An 18921-nucleotide genomic window follows, 5' to 3' on the forward strand; every position below is an offset into this window, starting at 1 on the left:
GGACATGTGGCGACAGTCGCTGCCAGGCTCTCCTCTTTGCCTAGCACTCTGCTGGTCTTATTTAGTGTATTTAAGGACAGGTTTCTTCAGTGATGATGCAGCCCCACAGCCCCAGCAAAAAAGCATCGTGCCAGTGGAGACCCAGCACAGCTCCCCTTGTTTGAACGAATCTGCCCAGTAAGTCCAGAGCTGGGGTGCTGGTTTCCTCAGGCAGTTCCCATTTGGCCTTTGCTGAAGGGAAGGGAGTGTCGAGTTGCTCTGTGCTTTTTGTTTACATTTTTTTCAGCATTTTTCCAATCTGACCAGGATGTAACATTTCTTTGAGGCATGTGAGCCAATGTCAGCTGAATGTCAGCTTTGGAGCAGTTTCCAAAAGCGAGCCCCACAGCACAAGAGGATGTGGGATTTAGGAATGAAGGGACTTGTAGAAGTACGCATTTGCAGGGCCACAGGATCCATCATGCAAGCAGCACGATACCTACATGGTGATAACACACTCCCCAGAGCCCTCACACCCTCAACGATTTCATCACTGAACCCTCAGCTTTGTCTTCCTGCACAGCCAGTCAGTGTTATTCCATCCGGAGAGGTGGAATAACTTTGGAGAGGTGGAGAGCTTTGGAGGATCTATAATCATAGGTGAAATCATCCTCTGAAGTCATGCTTTCTGACAGGCTTGTCTGATCATGAGTTGCTGTTCTTGTCTCCACAGTGGCAGAGCTGCAGTCTGAGCAAGCTCATGCAGAAAATGCAGAGGGCAGAACTTAACAGCTATTACATATTGGGCCAGAGCATTGCAGCCTTTATTCAGACTTCGAGCAAAGTATGTTGTTTTGCAATGGTGTGTTTGGTTGGAAATGGAGGCTTAGACCTCCTAATTCTAAATTTGCAATTTGAAAAGGTGCGCTTCGGTTTCTCGTTTGAAAGGCGTTTAGGAAAGGGTGCCCACAATTATCCCTGTGCATGCAACCTGAAATGCTCCCTCACTGAGCCACTGCACATACACGATACTAGCAGCGAACCACACAAGCTGGATGTGAAGCCAGATAGATACGAAACCTATTTGACATATTTTGAAAACCAAATGTGTCGTGTGGATGTGCACTGACAATCTCAGCTCTTCACAGATGAGCATCTCGTGGTTATAACCTCACATTGCCCTGTGGAAACCAGGGGCCCCAAGGGGAGCACTGTGATGAGGAACTCACGGAGCTGTGTTTCTCGTGACACGCCTCTGTTGTCTCCCTTGGGTATTGTGTCACTTCAGTGTGGAGCAGCCTCTGGTTAGCTCCAGTTCCTGGGTGCAGGCGGTTCCCCTTCCCTTACACCCGCGGTCTTGCCGCTGGCACTCTGGAACCGTTAACGTCAGACTCATTCCCAGCAAAACCCAAAGCAAATAGCTTTACATCAAGGATGAACCTGACCTTTCATTCTTAATGGCTCTAAAGGCAAAAGATCAGAGAAAAACATGTCAATAATCTTGACTGTATTGATGTTTGGTGGTGCACATGTCTTTCATCTAACAGAAGAGGTCTTAGTTCCTCACCCTGAAGCTTTCTCAGCTGAGAGATTCAGACCTGCAATAAACTAGTTCTCTGGTGGAGTAAGTTTGGTTTCTTGGAGGGGAAGAGAGGAAAATAGTAAAGTAGAAGAAAACAACCTAGCAATGCCATCTGGCTAACCTTGTGCAAGGCGCAGGGACAGTATCAAAGCAAAGACTTGTATGGCCTTCAAGCATTGCTCTGTGTCATCTGAGTGGGGAACAGTAGTTTAGTATTTAAAAACAGGGTCAAAAGGTGGGTTCATGAAGTTATTAATAAGAAACTCCAAACGCTGCAGAAATCCAATGAGGTGATTGTCACAGCTATTGCACAGGATATTTCTTGGCTTCCACAGTCGTAACTCTCGACTGTTATGAGCAGTATTCCTGTTACACGGGCTAGGACCGGGGGATTTTCTCCACACCAAGGACCAAGGAGGCTTTCCAGACTTGCCTCTCTCTCTTCTAAAAATAGAGCAAAGCCTCACAGCTCCACAACAGGGACTCATGGCCCATATACAGACCTGGGCCACAGGGGTTTGCTATTTCTGCTTGCTCAGCTGTCTTACACGGACACCGTAGAGAAATAGATACTAGAAGCAAGTGCAAGCAGCACCAGAAGAAAAAAGAAGTGGAAGTGCAGAGCTCTGCTAAGAGAAAAATGTTCCTCTCACTGGAACATTCAACTCGTATTAACCTGCTCAATTTGAAGATTAAATAATAGGCAGATAATGCATTTGAGGACCACAAAGTGACTGGACTGGACACATATAAAAGTTGGGAAAAGCTCGCTTTCCATCTGTAACAAAAATCAATTTAAAGTTAACAGATCCATTAGCCACACACACATGGCTTCACTTCTGTAGATCATTGCAGCTTGTATTTTAACTGGCTCTTTGGTTTGTTTCTGGTCACTGATCCACAGAGGTTGCTTGCTTTACCATACTTTGGCAGGTATTGGAGTGTATGCATGGAAAGCAGAACTGGTAATACGTTATTTATAATGGACCAGCATGACACCTATGGGTTTGTCTGGCAGGCAGCGTGGCTGATTGCAGTGTACACTGCCAAAAGACTCTGGAGAGCACCTGGCAGGACAAAAGAAGAACAAGTCTGGGGTTCAGTTTTTCTTAGATGGAGTGTATTTAGTCCAGCTTTTTATTAGTTCTGCCTAACTTGCAAGGTGATTGTTTTTGGATGGCTTACAAGAAAATTAAGTTTAGGCATACCAATTTCTTCTGGTATGACTGTCGCCCGCAGATCTAACTGAGAAGCCTTTGCTTTCAGGCTGGGTAGGCAATGTTTTTCTTTGCTCAGCACTAGAGGGGGTACCATCCAGCATGTAAACAACTATCAGGCACTTCACATCGTTTGACAAGTCATTGCCCCTTTATGCCTTTAAGTACACCTAGGTGCCCACTGGAGAAGGCCTAGGGAAAACACACAGCAGGAGGGAGATGTTGTCTGAGACTCCCTATACCCTATCCTGTATGGATGGAATGTGTTTTCCCCCTCACAGTTTTCCTTAACAACCTGCAGGGAACAGAAGCAAGCAAGGAGACTTTTTAAGGAAGAATCCTATTTATGATAAATAATATTGTATATGTGTGGTCAGGTAAATATGCAAACTGCTCCCCCAAGGTGGTATTAATTTCAAGCCTTTGCAAGCTCAAAATTGCCTGGGACTGTGTTTGTGGGGATACTGGCTATACCTCTGCCAGGGATACCGCTGTTCCCATAGCAACTCACCATCTCCGGTTTTAGTCTTTCCCTTCCTTTTGATCAGACAAGATAACTCCCAAGCACAGAAGGAGCTAACAGTGTCCAGGTGCAGTACAGTTTGCATTAACACTGGTTTAGGAGCGTGCCGCTTGATGCTTTCCCACTGCAGGCTGTTGCAACCACTGTCGCTCAGCCTCCTCTGCTGGGAACACTTCACCTCGTAGAAGGGGAAAGTTCCAGCCTACCTGGTGTTCCAGGGTATCGGTGAGGAAAGGCAGGACTCTGCAAAGCTCATGCACACCCAGGCGCTGGAAAAGGCTGCCTCCACAGCCCATTAAGTTTATAGTGACTGTATCTAGTCTTCAGAATGTTTCTGTTTCTTGCCAAGACTCTACACAGCAGTTATTGCTGTGCAGCGAGCCATCAGACCCCAGCAGCTACAATCCCTGGGGCAAAAACCCATTTCCCAGGATGCGGTGATCTGCTGCCTCTACAGCAAGGCAAGACAGCCTCTCTGCGCTCCTCGCCCTGATGCTGAAGGCTGGAAGAGATCAGATCGGTACCCTTAGTTTTGAGGAGCAGGTAGAAACAGGGGAATATAAGATCTTTGTAAAAATTAGATCATGGACAGCATGGCACTTTTTAAACAGCTCTGTGCAGCTTCCTTCATATTTTTGCAGCACTCTTTCTGTTGAAAGATGACTGCAGGGGAAGGTCAAGTTAGGACAGCAACAGTCCAACAGACACGTTTCTGCTAAAGCTTTTCTCGGTCCAACCCAAACTATTCTATGATTGCAACCACTGCTTCGAATGACCTAGATGCATGCTCTCCTTTTCCCCTACAGTTGGCCACGGGCAGAGCGAGGGTGATCGTATGGTTGTCTCAGATTTCCACGTCTTCATCAGGGACAGCTTGCAGCACATTGATCTCATGAAGAAAGAGCACCCTGGGCTGCCCATTCTCATTCTGGGGCACTCCATGGTAAGCACCATCCCTTACCCCTTGCAGCAGCACCCAGGACACGTGCTGGAGCACGGTGGTGCCCTGGTGATGGCAGGGAATAACTCGGCCCACAGCATGAAAAACAAACTGACAAGCAGCCTTCCCTTCCGCTTCATTCACCGACCGATTTGCCAGCATGCCTTACCCTATGAGATCTGTCTCGAGTATAGTCAGCCCTTAACTTTTCTACCCGGATCATAGCCCTAATTAGTGCCATTTGCAACAATGGGCCGGTTTTTTTTTTTTTAATAGGACCATTCATTCACACCGGGTACATGGTAAGTCGCACAACCTCCCTGCAGCATTGGGCTTCTCCTTTCATTTTAACCAGTAATCAGGAGGTTAAGCCTTCCAAAGCTTTGTGAGCAGCTAGCACGAAAATACCCTGTAGCGCCATTCAGTTAAACAACCTAACAGGAAAGCGTACCAGGGATTAGGGCTGCAAAAACAAAGGCACTGATTTGGTGAGCAGATCTGAAGTCTGATTCTGACAGCACGGGCTAAATCCCTTTATTCGAGCTAGCAATATTCCCACTGATGTCATTGATCTGCTCGCCCTGCCTTCCCGGAGGAGAGGAAAATGAATAAGTACTTTGGGATTCAGCCCATGCTCAGATAAACAAGCGTTCTTGCATAAGAAGGCATGGCATGCTCTGAAGTGCTTGCTGAGCTCCAAAGCCGCTGTAACAAGGAGCTAATTTCCCAGTGAGGTCTTTGAGATGCTTCTCGCTGCTACTCCATTTAACAAGCCCCTGGTTCTCCGCAGTGTGGAAGTCCACCAAATATTTCCCTTGGCAACTAATCCTCTGCAAACTTTCCCGAGCAAGCCAGCCAGACCCCTTCCGTCCCCCACCCCTCACGCCACCAGCCCCATCCCCACGCAGGAGGGCTCAGCCTGGCTGGCGTTCAGCTCTGAACCATGGGCTGGGTGTTAGCTGCCAGGCGCTGGGCACAGCGCTGGGGGGCTGGAGGGGCTTCCAGCAATTAGTGAAGTTTTTCACATGCTGGATGGCAGCATTGCTGTTGCCCAGGTTACCAGTGCCACAAGCAGGGAGCCAGCCCAGCTCCACCGCATCTTCCCGATGCAGCACCAGCCTGTCACGTTGATAGAGCTGCGACCAATTTTTCAATTCCCACCTGGACCATCACTTCAGACATTTTCTTCCCAGTCCTTTTAACTGAGGACACAAGGCATCCTAGGGAGCTGACAGACGTGGCACAGAGAGTTGAGTTCAGTGTGACATGAGGGGTTTTAACATGAGAACAGAATGCAGGTCTCTTCTCCCCCACAAAAGCCAGACACTTCTAGTGCCCTGTGCCCCTCCTCCCCCAGCCTTCCTCGCCGGCCACACTGCACTCTCACCAAGGCAGCAATAATTTGTTTGCTTAGACTAAACACCTTCCAGTAACAGCTTTACTATACAAATGAGATGTTAACACCTGTATTAAGCTGTGGACTGTTATTTTGCATTGCAGGGGGGAGCCATCTCCATTCTGACAGCTAGTGAGAGACCCAGTGAGTTTTCAGGAATGCTGTTAATCTCTCCTTTAGTGGTAGCCAGCCCAGAAGTCGCCACTCCTATCAAGGTAAGAGCAAGCCTGTGCTGCACCTCATCACCTCGCTCTTCTGCTGAAGGAAGCACGCTAAGACCTGTAGCCTTTAAGTGCAAACCCCCGCTGAGATCTGTGCCACCTGGATGCAAGTCAATACTTCTGAGTCCCTCACCCACAGTCCCACCTACTTTTCAGAGGGAAAATGAATCCTGAACCCGCCAAAAAAAACTTATTTAAGTGAGAGTCGGCTAATGATGCTACCCTGGGAGGTGGTAGCAGACTGTGCTTTCTTCACCCCACCCTGTGGCAGCCCACACAGTGCTGTCCTTTCCCTTCCTCTTCTGTTTTATTCCTGACTCATACTGAGGCCGGTATAGTTACAACACAGGCTGCTGGCTAAGTCAGCCCAGGGTTATCTTTGGCATTTGGGGGATGACCAAGTTCTAAACAAAACTAGACTTCTTGAGTCCCAGGAGTCCTTCATGAGCCTCAAAGGAGGCTTCCAGCTAAAGCATCACTGCCCCAGCAGCATCCCATTTGAGGTAGTACTATAGCTGGTTCTTGTCCAGACTTTCTCCTCCCGTTTGGATTTCGGTTTTACACTCCTCCCATTCACATTTGCCTTCCCGAGCTATTTCTGACCCAGATTTGCACCACCCAGCTTGCCCTTACCCAGGGAGGCTCTGCAGGGCAACTGACCCTCAACTCTCCCCCTCCTTTCTGGATTTTTAAAAGAACAAACAAGAATCCTAAACGAATCTGGAAGCAAAGGGAAGGACCAGCTAAGGCAGCAGGAAGGACAAACATCTCATTCCCACAGAACTCATTCCTTTATCCTTTCTCCCTAGGTCCTTCTCCTAAGGCTAGCTTCTTGGTTTAATCCACTTCTAAGCTATTTCTCCTGCTTTCTTTTTTCTTGAGAGAAAGGAAACAGATTGCCTCAACTTTCAGTATAATCCTGTCACACCTTCTGCTGGAGCCAAAGCCACCTGCTGACCTCACAAATCATTCCAAGCACCAAAGGGTGCTTTTTAATCACCTCGCTCTTCCACCGAAGGAAATGGCATTAAGACCTCTAGCCTTAAAATGCAAAATTCTGCGTTACCTGGATGCCAGTCAATATTTTCTTTCCAAGTACCTCCCCCCCTGCCCCAGTCCCACCTACTTTTCAGAGGGGAAGTGAATCCTGAAGTCATCCAGCCCAGGAAAACTTACTTAAATAGTAGTCAGAGCACAAAAATGGGCTTTTAGGAGGCTGATAGCTGATTCTTCACAGGTGAGGCTATACCTGACTCAGCATAAGGGTCCCATGAGAACCAGTGCTCTTGTTTTTCCTTACTTTGGAAAGGGAAAAAGAATAAATATTAAGAAAATAAACCCCACAGAGCCTGAATCTGAGAGATACTGTTAGCCTTCTGTTCCTAGTTGAGTCAAGGAAAACATGGAAAGATTTTCCTTCTGCTAGAGCTATACCTTTTCCTCGATACTAAACCCTTTCTGAAATAAGGACTTACCAGTTCTGTGGGAACTAGCATTACTGTAGTCTGGTTTCTTGGAGATCTGTATCTGATTGTGGCTTTATTTCAGCGTAGGAAATCCTAATCTCTATCTAACTAAAGTATTTTGGAGGTGTTTATAGAGTCTGTTTCCTAGAGAGTCTTGTATGCAGTAATACAAGTGCACAGTGAGTGGCTTTGTCTTTCAAATCTATTGTTGAGTCTCAAAACTGATAAAAAATTAATTATTCCTGAAATATCTCTGCTCTGTCAAATTTAGCTGAAATCAGTCCTGGAGTTGAAAAGTTATTTGCAAGAGGAAGGAGTGGAAACAGGCAGAGTATTCCTCTGTAAGCCACGTTTTCCCATAAAGCTGAGCTGAAAACATTTGTGTGCTTTTTTTTTTCCTCTTGAGAGCCAAAACCCGTTTCATTGGTGTTTGTGCCTGGGAGGCACAAAGGCTTTGGTTTTCCCTTGGAACTGGTACGACTTCTCGGCCCTGGGCCATTTCCCAAGGACCATTGCATTCATTCCTTTGCTGGGGAAGTTTCCAGCTGAGCAAGAATTCACCTTGGCCTAAACAAACGGGGGCTCAAGGCAACAATAACAGTGGGCCAGATTACACACTGCGTCCTTCAGTCTGTCTTAGAAAAACCTGCCCTCGCTGCTGAGCCAGCCCTGGCCCCAGCAGAAGTGCAGCATGTTTGGTGCCTGCGGGCAGGAAAATCAAATTCTGCCCTTTGCGGAAACACAATTTCATCAATGCCCTGTAAATCCCGTGTCCTGATAGAAGCATCCAGTTGCAAATCCAGTGTAGAGAGAGAGCCTTCCCCCTTTTCTTCTCAACTAGTCTGGATAAAATTCAGCTCTGAATCTTCAAAATTTCAAAGAATGCAAAGAGATGGGAGTCACGTATGTTGGCAAAGAGCAGAGTAAGGGTAAAAGAGACTCTCCCACTATGTTTCTGTTATTGAATGCTTTGAAATGAGGTGGGCAGGACAACCCCTTTGGAAATACTCCTTAGTAATTAATCCTACACTAACCCTCAGCCTATTGCTTAAGGACTCAGTGCACAGAAAAGTTTCCTCTTTACTTTCAGTGTTTTCCATTTTGCCTGTTGCTGATCTATTGCTTTCCAACCTGACTGGACATCACGTTGTTCCAGTAACTGAGGGTCTCCCAGTCACTCGGGCTGAATCTGCACGGTGCACAGGACTGTTTCTAAAGATATAGTTAAACTGGGAGAAGGTACTATATTAAAACCTCTTATTTTGGCTTTGTAGTGGTCTGTCCAGTTTATCAGAGATGTTAGCCATCAGGTTCAGAAAAATATTTATGAATTGGTTTGGTATCCAGGTATGGAGACACAGTATCTGATACATACCATATCATATCATATCATATCATATCCCTGATATCATATCCCCCTGATAATGCTGTTGAGCTGCTCTCAACCTGATCCCTGTAGCTCATCACATCTCTTCCGGAGCCTGGAAATGAGCCTGGCTAACTTAACCAGTTCAAACATCACGTTTTTATAAATCCAGCTCATTTGTAGCTGTAATGACCTAAAGGGCATTCACACAAGCAGTTTGGCAAGCAGAGATCATGGGAGAGAGAATTAAGCACATCGAGGTGTGGAAAGAGCACACCTTTTGCTCCATTCAGAAGAAAAGTGCCTACACTGCGAAGCACCTGTATAGTTAAACTAAGGCAAACCCCATAAAGTCAGCTTTAAGTTACACTTCCAGTCAAGAGGCGATGTTCAGCCGTCTATTTCAGTCTTATCCTGGGATCTTTTCCACAGGCACGGAAGGGCTGGATTTGAACACTGTTAGTATTTCGCACACCTGCGGTGGCCTTGAGCAGCACTAACAGCCACTGCTCTGCGGTGTCATCCTCAGCCCAAGCAGTAGCAGCCCCCTCACTGCATTAACCGTTCCCCATCCCGTGGGAGCTACTCCCTCAAGAGCTGACACTGCCACTTTAAAGCAACAGGGAAATAAATTCTTCGTGTATCCAATATAGCCAGTGTTTCATCAACGTGGCTTTTCATTAAAGTCCAGCATGTCACCAACTGTATCACAGCGCTCGCAAAATCAGCAGTGAAGGCCCAGGGGAACCTTCTGAATTTTTCAATATAACATAAAAACTTGATTTTTCTGGCCATGACCTTGTCTCCAAGAGTCATCAAAATTACACCTGAGTGTTGAGGGCGCACTGCCTGCTGGAGGGGACGGAGCGTTTCCTGTGGATCTGAAGATCCTTCCAAGGATGGTGGCTGGCAGAGTCCTTTCACAGTCAGTCCTATAGGCCAAGGTTAGTTCTGTCTGTGCATAAAGAAGAGTTTATATTCACACAGGTGGTATATATATATATATATATGTGTGTGTATGTGTAAGTGCATCTGACATGTCTATGTCCTGGGCCTGGTGCTTCTTTTGCACGGCTGCACACCAGACGTGACTTCACACATATCACCAACCCAGAACGGTATGTGCTGCTACACTTGTGGTCAGCAGCCAGCCCTATCTTGTGACTCTGTTTGGCAAAACTCCAGACACGCGCAAAAACCTCAAGAACGTTTCCAAAGGATGTCACGGAGGCAAGGCCATCAGTAGGCTGCGGGGTTGGGATGATAAACATATATCATTGAAACAGAAAAATGGCCATGCTGAATCTGAGAAAAGCCTGTCTAGCCTGTCTCCAGCAAGGAAGAGAAATACATGCTGAGAAAGAGCATACATGCGGTCCTCCTTTCCTTGTGACACCTTCCCCACCTTCAGCACATCGTTAGGCTGGTGTATTGTTGATCATATGAGAGGAAGGTTCGAATTTATGCTCATTCTGCAAAATCCCTATTGCAGATCCTTGGGAGTATAAGTATTCATACACATACCGAGCAGACACAGAGCAGAATCACCATCAAACTCGTGGCTTCTTTGGGAATTAGAGAGTATGTCAACTAACTTCTTTCTTCAGCCAAATTTAAAAGTAAGCAAAGCACCCATCTTCCAAAAAAACCCATGCCATCTTTTACTCTTTTATGTGTCATCTTGGACCCAAATATCTGCGGCTTTAATACCAACCAACATATTGATCATGTGGTCCAGTACTCTTGATCTTGAGAGAGCATCAGCTAACCTCTCGTGCCAAGGTATTTCGTCTTGAACAAGCAATCATTAGGCACAAGAACTCACCTAGCTGTTAACTCAGGCTTCAGTTTTAGGGCAGCTAATTGCCTGAGGTTGCCGTGATAGTCCTTGGAAGGGCACTTCCAGACCATTGTTTGGATTAGAGGCGTTCCGGGGGTTGTTTCTCTCACTCGCCATACTCTTAAAAGAACGCCCAGGACAATTACGCTTCTTCTAAGTTAAATACCTCAGCTAGGTGTCTAAAGTTACTTGGCATATATGTGGGTCGTTGTAAGTGTTTGGTAAGAAGCAAAACTATTACAGTGCTGTCAGTGCATAACCTTGCCTAGGATTCGTGAAGGTGCATTCCTCAAATCTTCACCACCTGGAGTGAACACTAACAAAGAAAATCCCATTCCTGCTTGTTTGCATCATAAGCTTATACTTGCATTGGTGTGGATGTGTTATTTTACTAGTCTAACTCCAGAGACCTCAGAAGAAATTAATTTTGCTGACACAATGTCATAACCAGTGAGGGACTCCATGTACCAGTAGGCAGTAACGCCGCTGCGTAGCCAGATGCACACGCACGTTGCCAAATGTGAGTCTTTACTGCTGTTCACTCGTGGATGACTTTGACTTTAACCTTGTGTTATTCTGCTAATATCATAATAACTTTGTCATGTATCATCTGTGATCTGAAATGTCAGGGAGTGCTTCAGAAGGGATTAATATCAGCAGAATCAGGGAACATAGGTGACAGCCTAGCTGCGAGTGTTAGCTGTGAACACGACAGGGCCATAAAACAGACCAACACTAATTGCATATTTTCTGACTTAAGTAGCAATCACTTAATTAAAGACAGCTACCAAAGATCAGAGCAGAACCTTGGTATCAATGTGCTTTAGTGCTATTGAAACGAAAGATGTTACGCTTTCTTCTGCCAGTGGTTTTGAGCCTGGGCTGCTGAATGCTTTTGTGTTTCTTTCCCAGGAGACAAGTGAGCAATGGTTTTCCTTAGCCAATGCATGCACATTTTGCTGTTTTTATTTACAGGTTCCCCAGAGAATATGCTTATCAAAAAGCGTGCAGCCTAGGCAACTACTGCAAATTGCACCAAGCATTACTTATGCACTGCAGCCTGGAATCAGAGCTGTGGCAGCAAGGAAAGGGCAGTAAAACAACAAAAGTCAGCCCTTCTGAGAGCTAGAAATGGCTTTTTCCTATCAAATTCCTTAACTGAGACCTTTTAAGAAATTAATTTGAGAACGAGATAAAGGCAAAGTACAATTAAGTTGTGATGTTGCATGTGGATGGATAGCTGATGGCATTTCAGACTAGCACACCCACTCCCTGATCCCAGGAGCAGCTTAAACACTTCCTCTTCAAAAGAAATGTTTTAAATATAGGACAGATCTTTCTCTGGTGTCAGCTGACATTTCTCAACTATTTAACTTCCGTACTGATTCCCATCAGCTCATGATTTGGCCCTCTGTGTTATCTCTCTTGCTCTAACTGCTTGCTTTCCTCTCCCACAGGTTTTTGCAGCGAAAGTGCTCAATTTTGTTCTCCCAAACCTGTCGCTGGGATCGATAGATCCAAATGCAATTTCCCGGAACAAGAAGGAGGTGAGACCCTTAATGCCATTTAAAGTCACTGCATAGTTGGTTATCTTGTCCCAGTCCTGCTGTTTCTTTTTAAAAAAAACAAATCAGTGTTCTGCTAAAGCCTGAGGGCAAAATCTCTGCTGATGTAAAAAGGTGAAACATCTCTGTGAAGTCAGTGGAACTGACTGCACATAGCAGAGAACTGGGAAACCAGCAGTTCTTCCCCTCGGTGAGCCTTGCACCCGCAGCCACTCTGGGTACAAGAGGTATCAGAGACCTGTGCTATGGTTGCAGTACAAAGCCCACGGGAACCGTGTTTGTCTCTGCTGCACAAACACCACTCATGACAGCAACAAACACCAGCTATACAGGTTGCAAACACACTGCTAAAGTCAGCTCTTCCAGTCCTGCTCTTTGCAGTGAAACCGTGCAAAACTCTATGGTCCTGGAGATTTGTTTTCCTGCGTACAGACCAGGATCGTGTTGTGCCAAATGCATTCAAACAGCGGAAGAGAGCGTGCTTGCCCCAAAGACCTTGCTACAAGGTCTCCTGGATCACGCACCAACTCTGCTACAGCCTTTCCAAACAAACAATGTATTGTTCTTGGTGCACCCAAGAATAAAACTTAAACGAGCTGCAACTGAAGCAGCCCCCGTAACAACCCGGTTCCAGCTCCACCAGCACAACTGTGCATGGAACTGTTCTGGGGTGAAGGTTTTGTAGTGTCACCATAGCTTGGGACTCTTCTCCCATTCATACCCGCTCCTAGTAATAACAGCTGCAGGCTATTCATGCCATCCCTAGCAAAAGCAGATGTTGCTGCAAGTGCTGCAACAACACACTGCAAGGATTTTTCCTTCTCGCAGTTGTGGGAGGAGGGAAAGGAGGGAAATGTGATTTGTAAGTGAACAAAGGTGCCTTGGCTGGACCCAGAACTTGGTGCATTTCAGAAATCAACTAGAATGCTAGAAAATGGCACCCAAGGGTGTCTCAAAAGCAGGAGGTCTTTGCTGATGTGCCTGTCAGTTGTTCCTGTGCTGCCATGTCAGCTCACATCTCACTGACAGATACTGTCATTTTTTTCTGCTATTCACACAACGGTTCATATCTTAAGTAGACATTAACTCTGGGGAGCTGGCATTAGAGTTGAAGCTGAACGGATCCGGAGCAAAGCGATGTCAGCGGCTATGTGAGTGCCATGCGATCAGCCTCGACATATCCCACCGCTTTGACTCACCCGTTCAGTAAACTGGAAAGCCAAGACTCTCCCAGAACAGCCTCAAGACTTTCAGGTTTTTTCTTGGCTCTGCCAAAGAGTTTGTTTGGTCAAACGACTTTCAGTTCAGTTATCTGTGACAGAGCATAACGTTTCACTGGGTTGAAGGCAGAAAAATTCAAAGAGCTGAGAAAAGAAAGACAGAGTAAATCCTAGGGAACCGTCAGGACTAGCAGGTAGCGAGTTCATGTGCATCCACTGATGCACCGTATGACATATGTTCTTAAGTACCATACGAGGCTGCACAAAATACGTACTTGGGAAGAAGGCCGATCCCAGACAAGCTAGAGAAACCTGTTCTTAATTCCATTCATCTGCCATAACTCGTTACATTTAATTCAGAGAAAAGGTTTAAATTTACAGCCAATTCACTAAAATCGCACAGAGGGAAGTTTCTACTTCTGCATTTGTGTTGAGAGGATAAAAGCAAATAGTTATCTGGGGGAGGAGAGGAGTTTGAGAATGTTACTCCCTACTTGAAGAGTGAGCGTGGCTGGGACAGGAGGGTCTTTGCCTGCTCCTGCCCTGATCTCCTGTGGCACCTGAACCCTGTGCCGCAGCTGGTCCGTAAGAGTGGCGGTTTTAAATACACTTCCCACAGCTGGAGCCCGTGCTGGAAGATGCTAGTGCTGCACTAAAGAGCTCTACAAGTGAAAAGTGGTGATGTGGGGACATCCTGAATAAGAATGCGTTTAGAAAAGTGTCAGTGAGCTCCCTGGGTTTGGTGCACAATATTGAATGAGCATTTCCATGTTAGAAATCACCACAGCAACCACTGGACATGGCTTCTAATAAATACATTCTATATTATTATATATATTAGTTTTATATATATAATAAATATATGCAATTGTGTTGTCTTTCAAACCAAATATTTACTGCTCTATGATGTTCCAAGCCTCAAGAGCTTTCTCTGAGCATTGTTTTCCCTCTGCTGTTTCCGTTTCCGTGGAGCAAGGGAAAGCCTTTTGCAGTGGATAAAAACGTAGGTCTGCTTCATTAGAGCCTGCTTATAATGGAGTGGCCTTCAAAATGAGACAACAAACCCCTGCGTGCTGTACTGCCTTCACACCTGCACGTGAACACACAGCTGACACGGCAGCTGCGACTGTGATGTGAAGGACTTTCCTGACCACCTCCAAACACCAGGATTTGAGGCTCCAGGCACTCACTGAAGACAACACAGCATCTCGGTCCTCTGGCTGCCTCTAACGCACACTCTACCCTCCTTTTGGACTCAAGATGCGCAGCTTCAAAGCACACAATGTGCTGGAGACATCCATTATTTATATGTTAAACATATTCTCCTGCCAGAACAACTTTCTATTCTTTAGAAATATTTTTGGCACATCATCCAAGAATTTCCTGATGAGTTTATGTTCCCAGCAGGCTGTCCTCAGGGTGTAGGGACTGAAACACAGGATGGTATGGAGATGTTTGTTTGATCTGCTTGCTATATCAAATGCAAGAGACACAAAAGAGCAAGAAGCAACCGTAAAAACCCGGTCCTGTTATTCCAAGGAGGAGTAACATCACAGGGTTGGGCATCCCTGTATCCCATTAACCTTTGTTAGCTGCCATTGGTTTCAGTGGAGTAGTCCCCCTGACTTTAGTCTTGTTCCTGCAGTGTCCACATAGGATGAGGCTGCAATTACCTTATAATGAATTTATTTATTATTTGCAAAATGCAAAGAGAAGATGCAGACCTCTAAGCAGGGGGATGTAATGCAGCAGGAGCCCTGATGGTCGCTCCTGTCTTAGAATTGCATAAAGAGAAAAAAGAGCTGCTGTGATGGACTCTGCAGAGCCTTGGCTGGACCATGCTGGGACCAGTTGCAGGCTCTCCTGGGGTCACCCTCACTCGCTTGCCCCTGCTGAGCCCGGCGGGCCTACTGGAGCTCTGGGCTTGCAGGGTTTGCAGTTCACAGCCTGCAGAATACAAAACCCATTCCCCGTCTTTTCCTCTTTCCCCAGCAAGCTGCTGCTTTGCACTCTCCCCATGCATTGAACATTAACTCTCATAAGGATTCCTGTGCCTTCGCTGGGAACAGGATAGTCCCCCTGCAGTCCTGATCAGTCTGGGTTAGGATTGGGTTATTATTTTTTTCCTCACCCATCATCTACACAAAAATATTTGTTGGCTACTTAGTAATTAAAAAATCCCTGCTCTTTCAGAAAAGAGAAAGAAAAAGAAAGAAACCCATTAGGTCATTCTTTTAGCATTTATTGGGCTAGGGAGGGGGCAACTCACATTAATTCATCAACACTGTTCTACTCCATAGGAAGGGTCAATCCATCTGTCCACCTCTCTTGAGTCCCCTCCCTGCGAAGTCCCTCATTTGCTGCCTTCAATTAAAAAAAAACAACAACCTAAAAAATAAAAAGAAACCCATCTCAAAGCTGTGTTGCTTTAGCACAGCGCTGTGACATAGATCCAGACAAGTAACTCCCTGATTTACTTACAACAGGCTGAATGAAGCCTGTTGCTGAGTAGCCGGTGCAAGATGGTCATTTTGCTCAAAGTGCTGATGAAAAGCCAACATGTTTGGCTGAAAATATCAGGATACGCCCAGCTGTCAGTTGGAAAGATAGCAACACCACACCAGGCAGTTATGTTTTGGAAGTAAAAGCTGAACTTTTTCCATGAGCAGGTTCATGAGAGGATGCTTCTTTCTAAACACAGGCAGCTTCTTGCCCTTTGGAAGCACTTTGCAGAGCAGGGAAGGTGTGGCAGACAGGCTGAGCAGTCTAGGGGATGGAGGATGCAGGTGGCGGTTTCTGCATTAAGCAGCTGGTTGGGCACTGGGAGGGTCCATGTGGAGCCAAGAGGACCACGTGCTGTTCAGCTTCCTAGGGCCTTTAGCAGGAGCAGAGGATGCTCAGCATGTGTTAAGGGCGGATCCTTTTACCTTAACTGCAACCTAATCTTACAAACATCTTGCAAACAGTGTTTTCCAAACCCCCAGCATGCATAGGGGCTTGCTACTTTGAAAGGGAGACACTATGCATAAGGTCCTAATATTATGAGCTGTGATGTCTTTGTTATTATTATAAGTCTTGGTCTCCCTGCCAAAAACTGCCCCTCACTTCAGAGTAGCCATGATCTTGCAGAGAGGCCAAAACACGATGGCCTCAATCAAATACTAGAAATATCTGCTGCATTCAAGGGTCCTAAATGAGTGCTACAACAACTTGAATGTCTGTGGTCCAACTCCAGCACACAGTAGAGTGGCTCTACAGCTGTCACTCCCCTGACCATCCTCAGCACTGCAGGCTGGGGCTGGAGGATGCCAGTTGCTAACAGTCCCAAATTCCCACCCACTCCTTCCCCTTGCTGCACTCAGGGGTAGGAACCATGGGTTCAAGCAGCAGGAGATGGTGGGGACTGGAGGCAAGAAGGTGAATGGGAAAGACCTGTGAGCACCAGCATGCCTCGCTGCCAGCTCCATTTCCAGTGCTTTGGGCTCCAATACATTTAAGATGACAAGGAGGGAAAAATGGCACGACACCTTCTGGCAAATTACTGCCCCCAGCCGGGAAAGCCCCACCATGTGGTGTCCTTCTGCCACCCTGATAATCTCATCTCACAGGGAGATGACTGCAGAGCCCACCCCAGAGGCTTGCTGCCTTCTCGGTGGGCACCAGGCAGGCCACGCTGTCCCGCTACAGCCGTGTTGGTGCCTACGCCTACACAGAGCTACGTGTCCCTGGGGTGGCCTTTGGGGTCACCTCCCACTCGTGGTCCCCTCAGGGCAGGCACCGGCAGCAGCAAGAGGACCTCAGGTTTCTGCAGAGCAAGGGAGAGTCTGAATCGACCCCACTGCCTGCGTGGAGAGGAGGAGACTGGTTTTGGCTAACCTATAAATAACTATCATTTCTATAAACATCTGCCGGGATTGGGAGAAACTGGAGGCTGTGCCAGAGACCAGCCCATAATCAAAGCATTCTGGCAAATACTGAGATGGCAGTGGCTGTGTGGGCCGTCTCCGCGTACAGTATACAAATATTTACTGTAGATTTGCCTGCTGCGGTAACTACTCGTTCCTAGCAACTTTCTGCACTAGCTCTTGTACATTTTTATCCTCTCACAGTCTGGCTGATCAAATTGTTGACTTTTTTTTTTTTGCCTGCCACCTAATAGCATCCTTTGCTGCCTCGTCTGTGCACACTTTGCAGCCAGACAGGACCCCTCAGTGTCACAGTGCTTTGCGGTCCAATGTGTCAGTAGGTGTAGGTCACCGTCCTCACCCCCAGAGAGGGAAGGTGAAAGAGAAAACCATCTGAGCCCTCAGCAGAGAGAATAAGGACCTGCAGAACATCAGCTTTCAAGTAACACAGTCTGAAGAACCCTCTGCAGAAGAGATGTGACATTTGAGTGACAGAAGGACATGGCAGAGGAGAAAAATGCAGGCAGGTGCCCCCACGGGAACAGTCTTTGTCAGACACTGGTGCTTCGCCTGCAGGAAGATCTTTGGCTTGAATATTTTCTAGTGATGAAAGAGAGAAACACACAGCGAGGAGCAAGCCAGGTTGTGTGAGCAGTTCTGGGTAGCCCCAGCAAAGACCTCGACCTTGACTCTGATGGCAGGATATCCTGGCAGAGCAGGACATGACTGTGCGAGCCAAGGGAGGAGACTCCTCACTGCCAGACTGATCTGCTTTGTCTTTTCTGCGTAAAATATTGCTAACCTTAAATTACCTCTTTCTCCCTGCCAGATGGAGTCTTACACATCCGATCCCTTGGTCTACCATGGCGGCATGAAGGTCTCCTTCGTCATCCAGCTGATGAATGCCATCGCCAGAATTGAGCGAGCTCTGCCCAAGCTGACTTTGCCCATCCTGGTGCTACACGGCTCTTCCGACAAGCTCTGCGACATCAAAGGGTCCTATTTACTAATGGACACAGTGCAGAGTCAGGACAAAACCCTCAAGGTCATCTTGCTTTCTTGATTTCTAGGATTGTATCTTGTCAATGTTGGCCCGAGTGTGAGTGACCGTGAGGGGCAGGGAGCCTGCTGAGCCGCAGGGAGCTGGTGATGAAGCGGGGCTGGTGCATCGGTGGGACCGATGGAGCCCCTTACCAGGAGGCAGCCCAGGCGGAGCCCTCCCTGGGCATGGCGTGGTGGCCTCTCACCAGCTACAGCCGGGCTGTGGGCAGGGGGTGGTGGCTAATCCCAAGACCTGACCCAGTGGCGGCTGTGTACCTCTGGGGTCTCCTGGGCATGAAGCAGCTTGGTGTAGAAGTCGGGCGAGGCACATAAGCGGGTGAAGTGCTGACCCTCAAAGCTCTTCAGAACAATGCCAGCTGGGTGAGCACCAACCTTACCTCATGCCCCAGCAAGTAAAGGTACAGGGGGGCCTTTCCAAAGCGCTGCACGACAAAAGCCACTTCACATCTGCTCATTTCAAGAGAGCCACAGCTGATTAACCAATTGTTAGCACATGAATGAGCCTGAAAAAGAGACAGGGAGACCAAGGAAAAGCTTTTGTCATTGGAAAAATAACTGGATAGTCTGGGCATAAAAGGAGTAAAATTGCACAAGGCATGATGGGAACATCCCCTATTGTCCTTTAAACTCCAAGGGCAT

At 47.0% G+C, this 18921-nt stretch overlaps 1 protein-coding gene across 5 annotated transcripts in view; it reads left to right on the forward strand.

Annotated features, from left to right (window-relative positions):
- The window catches only part of MGLL (monoglyceride lipase), a 107443-nt gene that overhangs the window by 84393 nt on the left and 4129 nt on the right, over positions 1-18921 (forward strand). For all 5 annotated transcript variants that reach the window (XM_055709314.1, XM_055709313.1, XM_055709315.1 and 2 more), the window contains 4 exons: positions 4108-4244; positions 5742-5852; positions 11988-12077; positions 18050-18265. In XM_055709314.1, the coding sequence (XP_055565289.1) occupies positions 4108-4244; positions 5742-5852; positions 11988-12077; positions 18050-18265 (554 nt within the window). The remainder of the gene's footprint in view (positions 1-4107; positions 4245-5741; positions 5853-11987; positions 12078-18049; positions 18266-18921) is intronic.

The sequence above is a fragment of the Falco cherrug genome, chromosome 4, assembly GCF_023634085.1.
Source record: "Falco cherrug isolate bFalChe1 chromosome 4, bFalChe1.pri, whole genome shotgun sequence".
Lineage (NCBI taxonomy): Eukaryota > Metazoa > Chordata > Aves > Falconiformes > Falconidae > Falco > Falco cherrug.